Source organism: Equus przewalskii, chromosome 14 (assembly GCF_037783145.1).
Source record: "Equus przewalskii isolate Varuska chromosome 14, EquPr2, whole genome shotgun sequence".
Taxonomy (NCBI): Eukaryota; Metazoa; Chordata; class Mammalia; order Perissodactyla; family Equidae; genus Equus; species Equus przewalskii.
Genome location: NC_091844.1, coordinates 7,478,750 through 7,491,257, shown reverse-complemented (window position 1 = coordinate 7,491,257; position 12,508 = coordinate 7,478,750). Strand labels below are relative to the sequence as shown.

At 39.1% G+C, this 12,508-nt stretch overlaps 1 protein-coding gene across 16 annotated transcripts in view; it reads left to right on the top strand.

The window, feature by feature from the left end:
* Positions 1 to 11,551, top strand: part of IL1R1 (interleukin 1 receptor type 1) — a 76,482-nt gene extending 64,931 nt beyond the window's left edge. For all 16 annotated transcript variants that reach the window (XM_008538465.2, XM_008538460.2, XM_008538458.2 and 13 more), the window contains 6 exons: positions 171 to 236; positions 4,107 to 4,224; positions 4,982 to 5,133; positions 7,221 to 7,364; positions 8,145 to 8,312; positions 8,874 to 11,551. In XM_008538465.2, the coding sequence (XP_008536687.2) occupies positions 171 to 236; positions 4,107 to 4,224; positions 4,982 to 5,133; positions 7,221 to 7,364; positions 8,145 to 8,312; positions 8,874 to 9,292 (1,067 nt within the window). In that variant the 3' untranslated portion in view covers positions 9,293 to 11,551. The remainder of the gene's footprint in view (positions 1 to 170; positions 237 to 4,106; positions 4,225 to 4,981; positions 5,134 to 7,220; positions 7,365 to 8,144; positions 8,313 to 8,873) is intronic.
* Positions 11,552 to 12,508: the final 957 nt, after the last annotated feature.

Genomic DNA, 12,508 nt, shown 5'->3' with positions numbered 1-12,508 from the left:
CTTCCTTCCTTCACCTCTTACCTTTCTTTCCTGCCATATCTCTGGGCACCCGGGGGAGCGTCTAGCCACATGCCATTTACTATATTTTGGTGTATTTTGCCAAGTGTTGTCATCATTTGAGATTCTGATCTATAAGCAACTGAGAAGCCCTGTGGATGTTTTTCTTTCAGATGAAATCAGGCCCACGAAGCCTCTGATCGTGAGTCCAGTTAATGAGACGATGGAAGTGGACTTGGGTAAGTGGACTCCAATCAAGATATGCTGAAATTGTTGTTTTGAACTAAAGATTAAGGTAAACTCTATGTTTACTACACGTAGCCTAAGTCGTTCACTGGATATATCTATAGTTAGAGGGGAAGTGGCACAGATTGTGTCTTAAATGTTTCTTTGGATTTCTTGTCTCTTATGGCAAAAATCTAGCCATGTTTGATTTACCCATCTTACTTTCCTGTGGACACTTATGACTCCTGAAAACATCAGCCAAAGGCCGAGTTTAACAGGCCTAGGAATGAGAAATGTAATTTATTTGGCACAAGATGGATTTCTTATAGCCAGAGCTAAGCTTTTAGGCAGAAGAGTAAGCCTACAGGCCAAATAGATAGTCATTGTAGAAAAATACTTTTCCAAGTTGGTGAGAATTTTTTATTTCAAAAATAAAGATGTAAACCTATAAGTGTCCAGACCTATGCTAACCAATACAGTGGCCACTGGTCACATGTGGCTATGTACATGTAAATTTGAATTAAGTAAATTAATTTAGTTCAATTAAAAATTAGTCCCTCAGTCAAGGGCTTAATAGCCATGTGTGACCAGTGACTACCCTATCAGACAGCACAAGCATAGAACATTCCTGCCATCACTGGGCGTTCTCTCGGAAGTCACTGGTCCAAACATAAAAACAGATTTTTGTATCAGAGGATCAAAAATCAGCCTGGTATAGAGAATTCTCATCTGTAGCAGCATTTGCATGAAGACAGTGAACAGTTGTACAGAGATTAGAAGGTAAAAGTTTGTGACCTATGAATTCTGTACTTGGCCAAGTTATTATTCATGGTGGAAGGTAATATAAAGACATTCTTACATGTAAACAAACAAATATATGAAAATTTAAAATTAAACAGAAGCCAATAGGATCTAGAACAGTGTTTCCAACCTTTTTTTTCCCCCATGATTGCTCCCCTTTAGAGCCTAAAAGGGCATTTTTTCCCCCTAATCCCCCTCCTCTTCTTGGAATTTTAATACCACAGCTATATTGTCATTTGTTGATGTGCTGTGGTACTTCAGAGAGCCACAAATCATTGCAATGGCTAAGATTTTCTTTCTCCCTCTCACCAAGAACCACTTTTTGCCCCATTGGCCATTGCTCCTCATGAGAATACACACTCTAGAGGCGTAGACCTTAGAGCTCTAAAGCCTGGGTTGCACTGATCTCCAAATCTAAAAGTAGCTTCATATCAGGAAACAATTATGTTAATATATCACATCGATCAGAGGCACACATCACTGTCATATGATAATCCTAGAGTGTCAAACAGGCGTTTGATAAGATTCAATACCAGTTACCAATAGAATGACTTAGAAAAAGAGGAATTGAGGGATGCGTCCTTAACTTAATAAATAACATCATTTCAAACCAATAGTCGCCAACATTTTTAATGGTGAAACATTGTAGTGTTAGGCTTTCTACATGCATGGACTTTCTCACTGAAGTCAAGAGCATGACAAAGATACCCACATAATCAGCATTACTTAACATGTTCTAGAAGTGTCCACTATCGCAATCAAAGATAACCAAGGCATGCTTACTGTAAGGAAGAAAATAAACTTCTTTATTATTTTCAGATCATATAATTATGTACCTACAAATCTCAAGAGAATTACTGGGAAAAAATTAGAATTAATTGACCAGATATAAAATTAATATTCTAAAATATTAGAATTGCTTAGCAATAACTAACTAGACAACATAATGGCAAGAGAGATCCTATTTGCAAGAGTAAACATCATAGAGAGGTCTATAAAATATCTTAGCACAATCTTTTAAAAATATATGGGATTGGGGCCTGTGGTTAAGTTTGCACACTCCACTTTGGCACTAGGGTTTCGCCGCTTCAGATGCTGGGCACGGACCTAGCACAGCTCATCCAGCCATGCTAAGGCTGCATTCCACATAGCAGAACTAGAAGGACCTGCAGCTAGAATATACAACTATGTATGGGGGTGTGTTGGGGAGAAGAAGAAGAGAAAAATATTGGCAATGGATGTTAGCTCAGGGCCAATCTTCAAGAAAAAAAACAAATATGGGATTTATAAGGGAGAAAAAACCAAACAAAAACCCCAAACCCTGACATATAAACCTCAGAAAAATAGATTTAAAGCATTTATTCTCCAGGCAGTGGTATGAAGGGGGTGTTGGTGTCTCCAGTGGGGAGAAAACTGGTTCTTGTAAGAAATCTTGTAAGAAATGTAAGAAAAAAACTGAAATCAACAGATACATTGTATATCTGTGGTATTAAAACTTCATGGAGAGGGAGGCAATTAGGATAAAATGCCTTGAAAGGCTCCAAAAGGAGCAATAATGAAAATTGTCTTGAGAAAGGCCAGTTTAAGGAAAACTGTAATAGAAATGTGTATGTTTTTCTTATAAGAAAAACTGGAAATTGTAAAGATATCAACTCAAAATTACAGATTTCATGGAATTCCGGTAAAACATAAATGGGCTAAAAAATTGACAAGTGATTCTAAAATTCACCTGGGAGAATAAAATAAGATTATTAAGACAATATTGGGAAGAAGAGCTCTAAATAATATTAATATTTACCCTAAAACTGTAGCAATTAAGAGTGTAGTACCCTTGGCATCAGTATACACATTCAGATCAACCAAGACAGTCCCAAATAAATAAGAATTTATTTTATGATAAAGGCGGCATTACAAATGAGTGAGGAAGAGATTTATTATTCAATAAGTGTTTCTGAAATGATCCATCAGCTGTTTGGATAAAAACATTAAGTTAGAGCACCCTCTCATACCAAAGCCAATTATATTCTGGACAGATTAAAGAGCTAAAACAATCAAAACAATAAAACAGTGAACACATTGTATAGAGAACATATGTGGATATCTTCCTGATTTGCTGGTAGAGAGGGCTTTAGAAAAAAATAGTGAAAACAGATACAATAAAGAAAACTGTTATAAATTTGAGCAAATAAAAAAAAATTTACACCAAAGAATTTCCACAAACAAAAATAAAGTGAAAGCAACAAACTGAAATATTTGGATATTTGGAATAGTTTTCACATGTGATAAAGACCTAATACCCTGATCAACACATCAATAAGGTTACTATGAGAATGCAATTAAATAATGGACAGTAGGCATAACAAGCAGTTCCTAAAAGAAAGGCAAATGAATGCTAAGCTTATGAAAAACATGTTAATTCACCATGAATTCCAGAAATGCAGTTGAAAGTTTAAATGGAATTGTTTTCTTCTCTCAATTGGCAATGACTAACCAAAAATATTTGGTATCTAGGGGTCTTAGGGGTAAATGGCACTCACATACGCTGCTGGGCAGAGTAGGGGGGCACCGTCTCACTTGGGAGGGGGAGTTGGCTTTTAAAATATGTCTCTCTTTTAACTCAACCCTACTTCCTGATTTTTATTCAAAGTAATACTTTAGGGTATGTACAATAATGATGTACAAGAATGTTCATTGGAATATTAATCATAATAGAAACAAATTGTGTTTAGCAATAGGAACATAACTAATCATAGTATGTCCGTATTCTGGAATAGTAGGCAGCCATGAAACAGCCTGTTTTGGAAGGCTATTCATGAGAGCCGAAATTCCCAGAGCACAGTAATTACAAATAGTAGACAGGAACACCTCATTTTAAAGATTGCATATGTGCACAGAGAGGATAAGGAATGAGGTACATAAAGTTACTAGTAGTGGCTTTCTCTGGGTTTAAGGACAATTTTCTTTTTCTTTGTGCTTTTCGATAATTTAAAATTTTTATTCAGTAGCCATTTGTTAATCTAGTGAGATAGAAAGATCAGATAAAAATCTGTTGATGCCGTGATTAAAAATACATTGCTTTGCAGGATCGCAGGTACAACTGATCTGCAATGTCACTGGCATGTTTACTGACTTTGTGTACTGGAGGTGGAATGGCTCATTAATTGATGACAGTGACCCAGTGCTGGTGGAAGAGTATAAACCGTAAGTATGCTAAGAGCCAGACATGCAATAGAGAAGTTTTGGTATTAAATTCCATGTCATACTTGTTATAACTCTGATAATTTAATCTTATGGCAAGGGTTAGTTGACAATTGACTAGTCCTTAACCTTTCGCTCCCCATATTGAGTTTTGCTAAGCTAAACAGGATGTAAATATATATACCTCGTACATTTAAGGTAAAAATACATGTCACTCTGGTGCAAATTCTGGACCACTTGGAAGGGAAACCTTAAATTCAGTTATATATGTTGCCACGTTCTAGTAAAGCAATTTTTCTGAATTACCTCCCTGTTATTCCATTTTTTAAGCAGTTTGACTCATTAAATGGGGCCAGGAATCAGCCACTCACTGCTCAAGTGTCTAATGGCTCCCTATTACCTCTCTAGAGGTAAACTCCTGACTCCTTAGCGTCACCTGCAGACCCTTTGTCATCTGCCCCAATCTACTCTTGTTTCATATATTCTCCTCTGTGCCTCATGGAGAACAGAATGCATATGTCTGCATTTTTCTTCCTGGAAGCTGGTAATTTTAATTTGATTTCTCTGCTACTGAGTCTTTTACTGACAAGGGTCTTAGGGCTGTAAAATATCAGATCAGTGTTGCTAACAGCCTGATCGTTATACCTGTGCTTGGGGCTGGTGATTCTTTCTGCTACGGTTTATGCAACAAAGAGACAAATTATTTGGAGTTGATGCCATTGACTTTAACAACTTTATTTATGCTCTCTCTTTTGAACAGAGTGGAAAACCCTTCCCTCAAAAGAAGGCATACACTTATCACAGTGCTTAATATTTCGGCAGTGGAAAGTAGATTTTACCTATATCCATTTACCTGTTTAGCCAAGAATTCATATGGTAGAAGTGCAGCATATGTCCAATTAAGACAACCAGGTAAACAACAGAACTATTTATTTGAAATGCAATTTTGTTTGACGGTGGTGAGATGCCATGGCGTTGAGGTTTGCGAAGCTCTTTCCTCTGCCCGGAGCTCTCTTGGATTCCTCTTAACCTGGGTAACTTCTATTCCTCTTTCACTTCTCACCTCAAGTATTTCTTCTTCTAGGAAGCTTTTCTGTCCTGCTGTCTGCCCTCAACCCAGCTCTCTGCCCAAACAGATGAGGTTAGGCCTCTGTTAAGTACTTCCCTGGCACCATATGTCCCTGTCACAGGATCTATCATATTTAGTTTTATTTAACTAACTGTAAATTCCCTGATGGCACAGACCACTTATCTTACTAATCATTCTATTTCCAGAGCTATTAGCAACTTAAGTCTGGTACGTCATAGGTACCTAACGAATATTTTTAGGTAGTTGATTACATGATGGATGCACAGGGAAAGCCTAAATATCCACTTTCCAAGGAGGATGTCAGAAGTTTTGGTTTTCTTGAATTGTCTAGTCAAGCATAGTACTGAAAGTATTTTTGAAATATTTTAAGATTATTTATAGTTGAATTAAAAATAGGGTATTTATGAATGTGTACATGGAAGAAAATCTAAAAGAACCTACACACTATTAGAATTAGTAAATGAATTTAGCAAGATCGCTAGTCTATATATATATTATATTTCTATGTATGTCTATAAATACCAAAACAAACAAATAGAAATTAAATTTAAAATATAACATTTACAATAGCATCAAGAATTATCAAATACTTAGGAAGAAATCTAGCAAAGGTTATTCAAGATCTCTGTAAACAAACTAAAAAAAATTATTGAGATAAATTAGAGAGGACCTAAGTATAGTCGTGTGCCACATAATGATATTTCTGTCAACAATGGACTGTGTATACAACCGAGGTCCCATAAGATAGTACCGTATAGCCGAGGTGTGTGGCAGGCTGTACCATCTAGGTTTGTGTAAGTGCACTCTATGATGTTCACACAATGATGAGACTGCCTAATGACGCATTTCTCAGAACGTATCCCTGTCATTAATCCATGAATGACTGGAATGTAGATGGAAGGATATACAATGTTCATAGATCAAAAGACTCAATATTATAAAGCTGTCTGTTCTCCCCAAATGAATGTACAGGTTGAAAATAATTCCAATCAAAATCTCAGCAGTATTTGTGCAAGTGTGGGTGTGTGTTTGTGTGGGTGTGTTGTTGTGGGCAGGCTTATTCTAAAAGTCATATAGAAATGTAAAGGGCCGAGAATAGTCAAGGTGGTCTTGAATAGAAACAATAAATCTGGAAGATTTACATTATAGATGTCATGATCTTGCATGAAGCTACGATAATTAAAACTGTAAATGTCAACTATCAGTTGGGCCAATTGGATATGAGTCTGGAAAATGGTATATCTTGTTTTCTACTTCATACTTGAGTTAATTACAGATGGATCAAACATCTAAATTGGAAAAGTCAAATAGAGCTTTTAGATTCTTTTCTGGATGCCTACATGGCCCCTGACATTTAGAAGTCACTTTCTTCTTTCTTCTTTTTCACCCTCCTTACTTCCCCTTCCACTTCCTCCTCTGCCACTCCTCCTCTGTAATCACTGGATGAATAACTAGTTGGGGAGCCAGGAGAATGAGGAAGTGTGAAGCGTTCTGTATGGCGGCACTCAACCCCTCCTTTCCTGTCCCCCAGCCTTCAGCTTTCCCACCTGACTCTTCTGCCTCCAGGAACTTTTATAGGATTTTGAGGGTCTTTGACTTGTACTTGTTTTACTACAGAGTGTTCTGGCCTATAGTCTTTGATATTTTTTCTATGTTATTGTATATTATACTTCTTAGGTGGAAATTTAATACGATGCACCTTAGTTTTATATAGTATTCATTCTAAATAGCTTTGTACATTAGTACCCATTATTAAATGATAGTAATAAATGAGTTAATACTGTCTGGGATTTGAGATTGCACGCCAATCCCAAATATAGTTTCTCTGGGATGATAATGTTTAATTTGCTATGCTCAAATTTTTAGCTCTTTTGGTTCTAATATTTTTTTCCCCTCTTTTCTGCTGTAGTCCCTGATTTCCAGAAGCACGTGATTGGCATATTTGTCCTGTTAACAGTAGCAATTACATGCTCTGTTTTCATCTATAAGCTCTTCAAGGTTGACCTGGTGCTTTGGTACAGGGATTCTTGCTATGATTTTCGCCCCCCAAAAGGTACAATTTTGTATTCTATGCAGTATTTTCTTATTGGAGAGACGGGATAGTTAAGAGTTGTAGAAGATAACTCAGAGGGTTTTTACTTAAATTTTAAAACAAAGTGTGGCATATACAAGAATAGTAGTTACTGTTGTGCATAATTATAATTTCATGACCTGACAGCATTGTTTTCCAAGTTACTGCATTAGTGTTCATAATGGTGGGATAAACAGGCATTTAGAGCATGTGTTTATAAATCCACTATTCAGAGGCCATTGCTGAGGACCTACTCTGTGCTGGGTAGGATATAGGTCACCCCATAATCTGCCTTCAGATGAGAGAAATGACTTGATTTTCATGCATCAGGGAAGTGTTCTCTGTTTTGTTTAAACCTCACAAAAAACTAATATGATACTATATAGAAGGAAGAGTGGATAGAATTCAGTGCTGAGACATTTGGGGAAAAAGATAAGGCCGGGGAGATAAGGAGAGTTCCATCCTGAGGGGTAAGAGTCTCTATATGTGGGGCAGCCGTCAAGGAATACAAGAACGACTTTGCAGTAAAACACGATAAACAGGAACTTGTAAAGATGAACACTTGAAAAAGGTATTATAGTTTTGGTATTGCTACTTTATTCATGCCATCATACGAAAAAATGAACAGTTCATTCTGAAATGCCTGTTTGTGATCTTGAAATGCTTTGTGATATTGATATTCTGAAATGCATGTTTGTGATTTGCTTTATCAAATCTCTTATTTTTCCTTTTGGTTCTAAATATATTACATTTTCCCTTTAGCTTCAGATGGAAAGACCTATGATGCATACATACTGTATCCAAAGACCCTTGGGGAAGGGTCCACCTCTAACTCAGATATTTTTGTGTTTAAAGTCTTGCCTGAGGTCTTGGAAAAACAGTGTGGCTACAAGCTGTTCATTTATGGAAGAGATGACTATGTTGGGGAAGGTATGTATGGGGAAAAAAGTAAAAGTCTTGTTGTAAAAATGATTTAAGTACTAAATTAATTGGGTTAATTCAGTTGAGTCTCATCTTTCTAGAAGAGTGTGGCATAGGTACACATACTTGACAATTTTAAGAACCTCTTAAGTGGTACGTGATAATGAGTTTCACATTTATTAAATACCAGGTATTTGCTTTTCTCATATTTTGTTGGCGTGACAATTAACTAAGTTTCATTTAGTTCTGGAAAACTTAACAACTAGTTAGATCAATAGTTACTTCACAACTGATAGAATAAATTTGAGGGGTATAGATCAGATGGTATAACAAGAAAGTTTTAAAATGTCTACTGAAAGTATTTGAGTCCTAAATGAAATATCCAACTTATGTGGGTCAACTTTTGAGCTAGTCTGAAATGAGAAACTCCTTTAATCTTAAGTAAGGTAAGAAAAAGAGTATTAGGAGATGCAGGGTGTGGGGTGGGAGGAACCTTGTGGGGTTTGGGTTCTGGAGAGAATGGTTATAAATCAAAACTTTACTTACTATGCTGTTCTTCATGTTTTTCAGACATTGTTGAGGTCACTAATGAAAACATAAAGAAAAGCAGAAGACTGATTATCATTTTGGTCCGAGAAACCTCAGGATTGAGCTGGCTGGGGAGCTCCTCTGAGGAGCAAATAGCAATGTACAATGCTCTCGTTCAGGATGGAATTAAAATTATCCTGCTTGAGCTGGAGAAGATCCAAGACTATGAGAAAATGCCGGAGTCCATTAAGTTCATTAAGCGGAAACATGGGGCCCTACGCTGGTCCGGCGACTCTAGGAAGGGACCACAGTCTGCAAAGACGAGATTCTGGAAGAATGTCAGGTACCGCATGCCGGTTCAGCGGCAGCTGCCTTCATCCAAGTGCCAGTTACTATCCCCGGCCACTAGGCCAGACTCAAAGGAGAAACTGCAAGGGGAGGTCCACGTGCCGCTCGGGTAGCTGGGAGCCGCGCAGCCAAGAGTTGCTTGGGTGCCTCCTGTCTTAGGGCCTTGCAGGCTGGGCTGTGCCTCCACTGACTGGACAGTCATAAGATGCACCTGCATAGTCCCTTATCCCCAAGGTCACCTGGAATCAGATTGTTAAGGGAGCAGGATGTGACAATAGCAGGCCAGGGCACTTCAGAGCAGAGGGCTCGGGAAGTCCTTTAAAAAGGCAACAAATGCCCTGTCTGAAGGTTTGAACTTGCTGAGAGAAGACACTGGGACAACAAACGAGAGGAAAGAACGTGCAGGAGATAGTTCCATCTCCAGACGGTTTTATGAAGTTGTCTGCAATCGGAGGGTGGGGCTGAGACCCAGTCTGGGGACGGCAGGGTGAGTGGCCCTCCAGTGGCTCTCATGGGCAGTTCTGCTGGTGAGTGAGACTCATGTTTCAGGAAAGCACAAATATTCTTGGAGAACTTTCCGTTTGCCTTGCATTTTCCATGCACGTCAACAGCTAGCAGTCAGTTTCCAAAGACTGAATTCCATTTTCACAGACCTTTCAAACTGTCACTTCAGTGAACAAAGGGAGCCTCTAGGATTCCAAGGTTTTGAAATAACCTTAGCTTTCCACTGGAGAGAGAGAATTTCAAAAGCACGAGTAGCAGAGAATTGGTCCCCTCTTAGTGCTCTCTGCCCCCAGTGGCCATTCTGTTCTACCTTACTCTTCTGCCCTTTTCTTGACTCGTTACTTCTTTGGAAGGACAACTTCCAAGTCACTTCCTGCCTCTGTTCTGTCACACGCATGGCCCACAGATTTATCATCCCTCATCAAACGCTGTTCTCATCTTCCCCCAGTCTTGCCAAAACACCTCCGAGGGGCTGCTCCTGGCTCAGGAGCTAAAGCCCAGATCTCCCACTAGCATTTCACCACCACCCCAAACCCCCAATCTGTCCACACAGCTGTCCCCTCCTGTCCTGCTGTGTGAATGCCCAGGTCAGCCTCCTGTGCCTTCGCACCCTAAGGGTAAATATTTCTTAGAATTTAAAAATTCTAAATCTAAAATTATATTTTAAATGAAAGCAAATTGGGTTTTTAGGTATAGAAAATTATTTTTAAAGCTTGGTGATAGTCCTCAGAATAATTAGAGAAATCCTGGAAAACCTCAAAGCCAAGTTTATGGGCCACTTACTGAAGGACATGCCCAGTTTTAAAAGTTGTGTGAACATGGACAGACCTTCTGGTTTTTGTGTTTTTAGTATATAGTATTATGGATGAACAAAAGCTTTTATTTGGTATATTTTTTTCCCCCCAAAGTAGTCAGAACTAGACAACAGAGTTTAATACTTTGACTCTTCTCTTTCCATCTGTTTCTCTTGGATCCAGTCGGATGGCCCTGGTTAACACTGCTATTCTGGAGCTGCTGATATAAAGGAAAGTGCCTTATTTTCGTTTGGCAGCACACACAGACTGCAGCCAGAGTCTGCAGGGTTGGGATGCAGGGCTGTCATGTCCCAGAAAGCCTATGAGATGCTTTAAACGTAATGTTGCTGATCAGTTTTAGTCTGTCATCTATAAAATATATTTGCATGTGTAATACCCCAAAAGCCAATTCTGAAACAGAATTAACGGCACAATTGGCCAGGAAGTGAGGAGGGGGGAAAACAAGCAAGAATTACCAGTGGCAGTGCTCCTGGAATTTGGGGAGGGACAGGGATCCAGGGATGTGCCTGGTGGAGGAGGCGCCCAGCAGGAAAGTGCGATGTCATGGTGTCACGGTGTGACTGCTGTGCCCACGGGAGGATTCCGGAGGAAGGAGCCGCATTCCTAGTTCCCTGGGAACTTCCTTTGTTTTATTGTTTTCCCCGAAGCCTCTCTTAAGCTCTTCCTTTCAGGCCCTCCCCATTAATTAAATTTTACTGCATTATCTGATGGTAATTTTTTTTTTGGTCAGCCTAAGTGTTTAGGAAAAGTTTGTAAATGTACCAAGGTGTTTCATTTCCAGTTGTCTAACCTGGCTTAGCAGAATGTATATGTTCATTCTCCTGCCTCTTTATTTTACTTGCAATAAGAGAAAAGGTATTGAGCCATTTTTTAAAGACATTTTTGATAAATTATATTTGTACTGGTTAATGATGAAGGGTTTTTAAAGACTTGTTTGTATAATTCTGCAGCAGATACAAATATTTTTATATAGTAAAACACCAGATTCATGTACAGCATGTATCATTGATCAATGGACTTGACTTGTTTTCCAATAAAATTGTGAAAACCTGGTGTTGAGTATTCATATGCAAGTCCGTGTCTTTGCCCGCCCTCTCATGGGTTTACCACGCACACCCTCCCAGGTCATGTGGGGCCAGGACACCTGCCTGGGAGGTCAGAGGCTTTTAGCCAAATGATGAACCTTAACTCGCGTTTGTCGCCTCCGCTGTACTCCATCCGTTTGCTTGCTTCTACATGGATTACAATGTGAGTCTTACTGTTGTTAACCCTTGACCTTTCCAGAGAATCTGTGCAAGATTTGTATAGATTTTTACATTTTACAAGAGGTTTCCTTTTATTTTCTCCTTTGACCCAGGAGGTAAACAAAATTGGCCAAGTTGGCATCCAAAGTACTAACTCTAATGCTCACAAACTCTAATGATCAGAGCTCCCCTCACACCCAGTCAGTACCTCTTTATTCCAACCTCACAGCAATTCTAACAAGCAGACAACTCTGTCACCACTTACGCAGAAGGGCGGAGGTGGCAGGTCACCTTAGAGTCTGAGATTCCACTATGAATCCTGCCTCCACTGTCTACTCGGTGTGAAAACTATTTGAGCCCTAGTTTCCTCACCTATAAAATGGGTATAATACAGAATTCGTAGAGTTGTGTAAGGATTAAGAAGATGAAATTGACTCTGACATGCGCCGTGCCTAGCATATGGCAGGTCCTCAGAGAGCAGTAGCTTTGTTAGTAGCCATTCTGTGAATAAACTTGGTTATCTGAAGTCATGTTAGAGTCTGCAAATAGAGCGGATAGAGAGGAGATGTAAACCCCAAGTGGCAACTGACACCAAGGGAGGGAGCAAAATCCTAAATCCTAAAAATAAGGACAAAGTTCAAGACAGCCAGATGAAAGTGTGCAACACAGGGTCCAGGAGCCCCACGTCCCCCTGTTCCAGGCATTTCTGCGTCACTGAGGGCCAACAATCCACATTCATGGTGACCCTCTGCCAGCCCCAAACTGT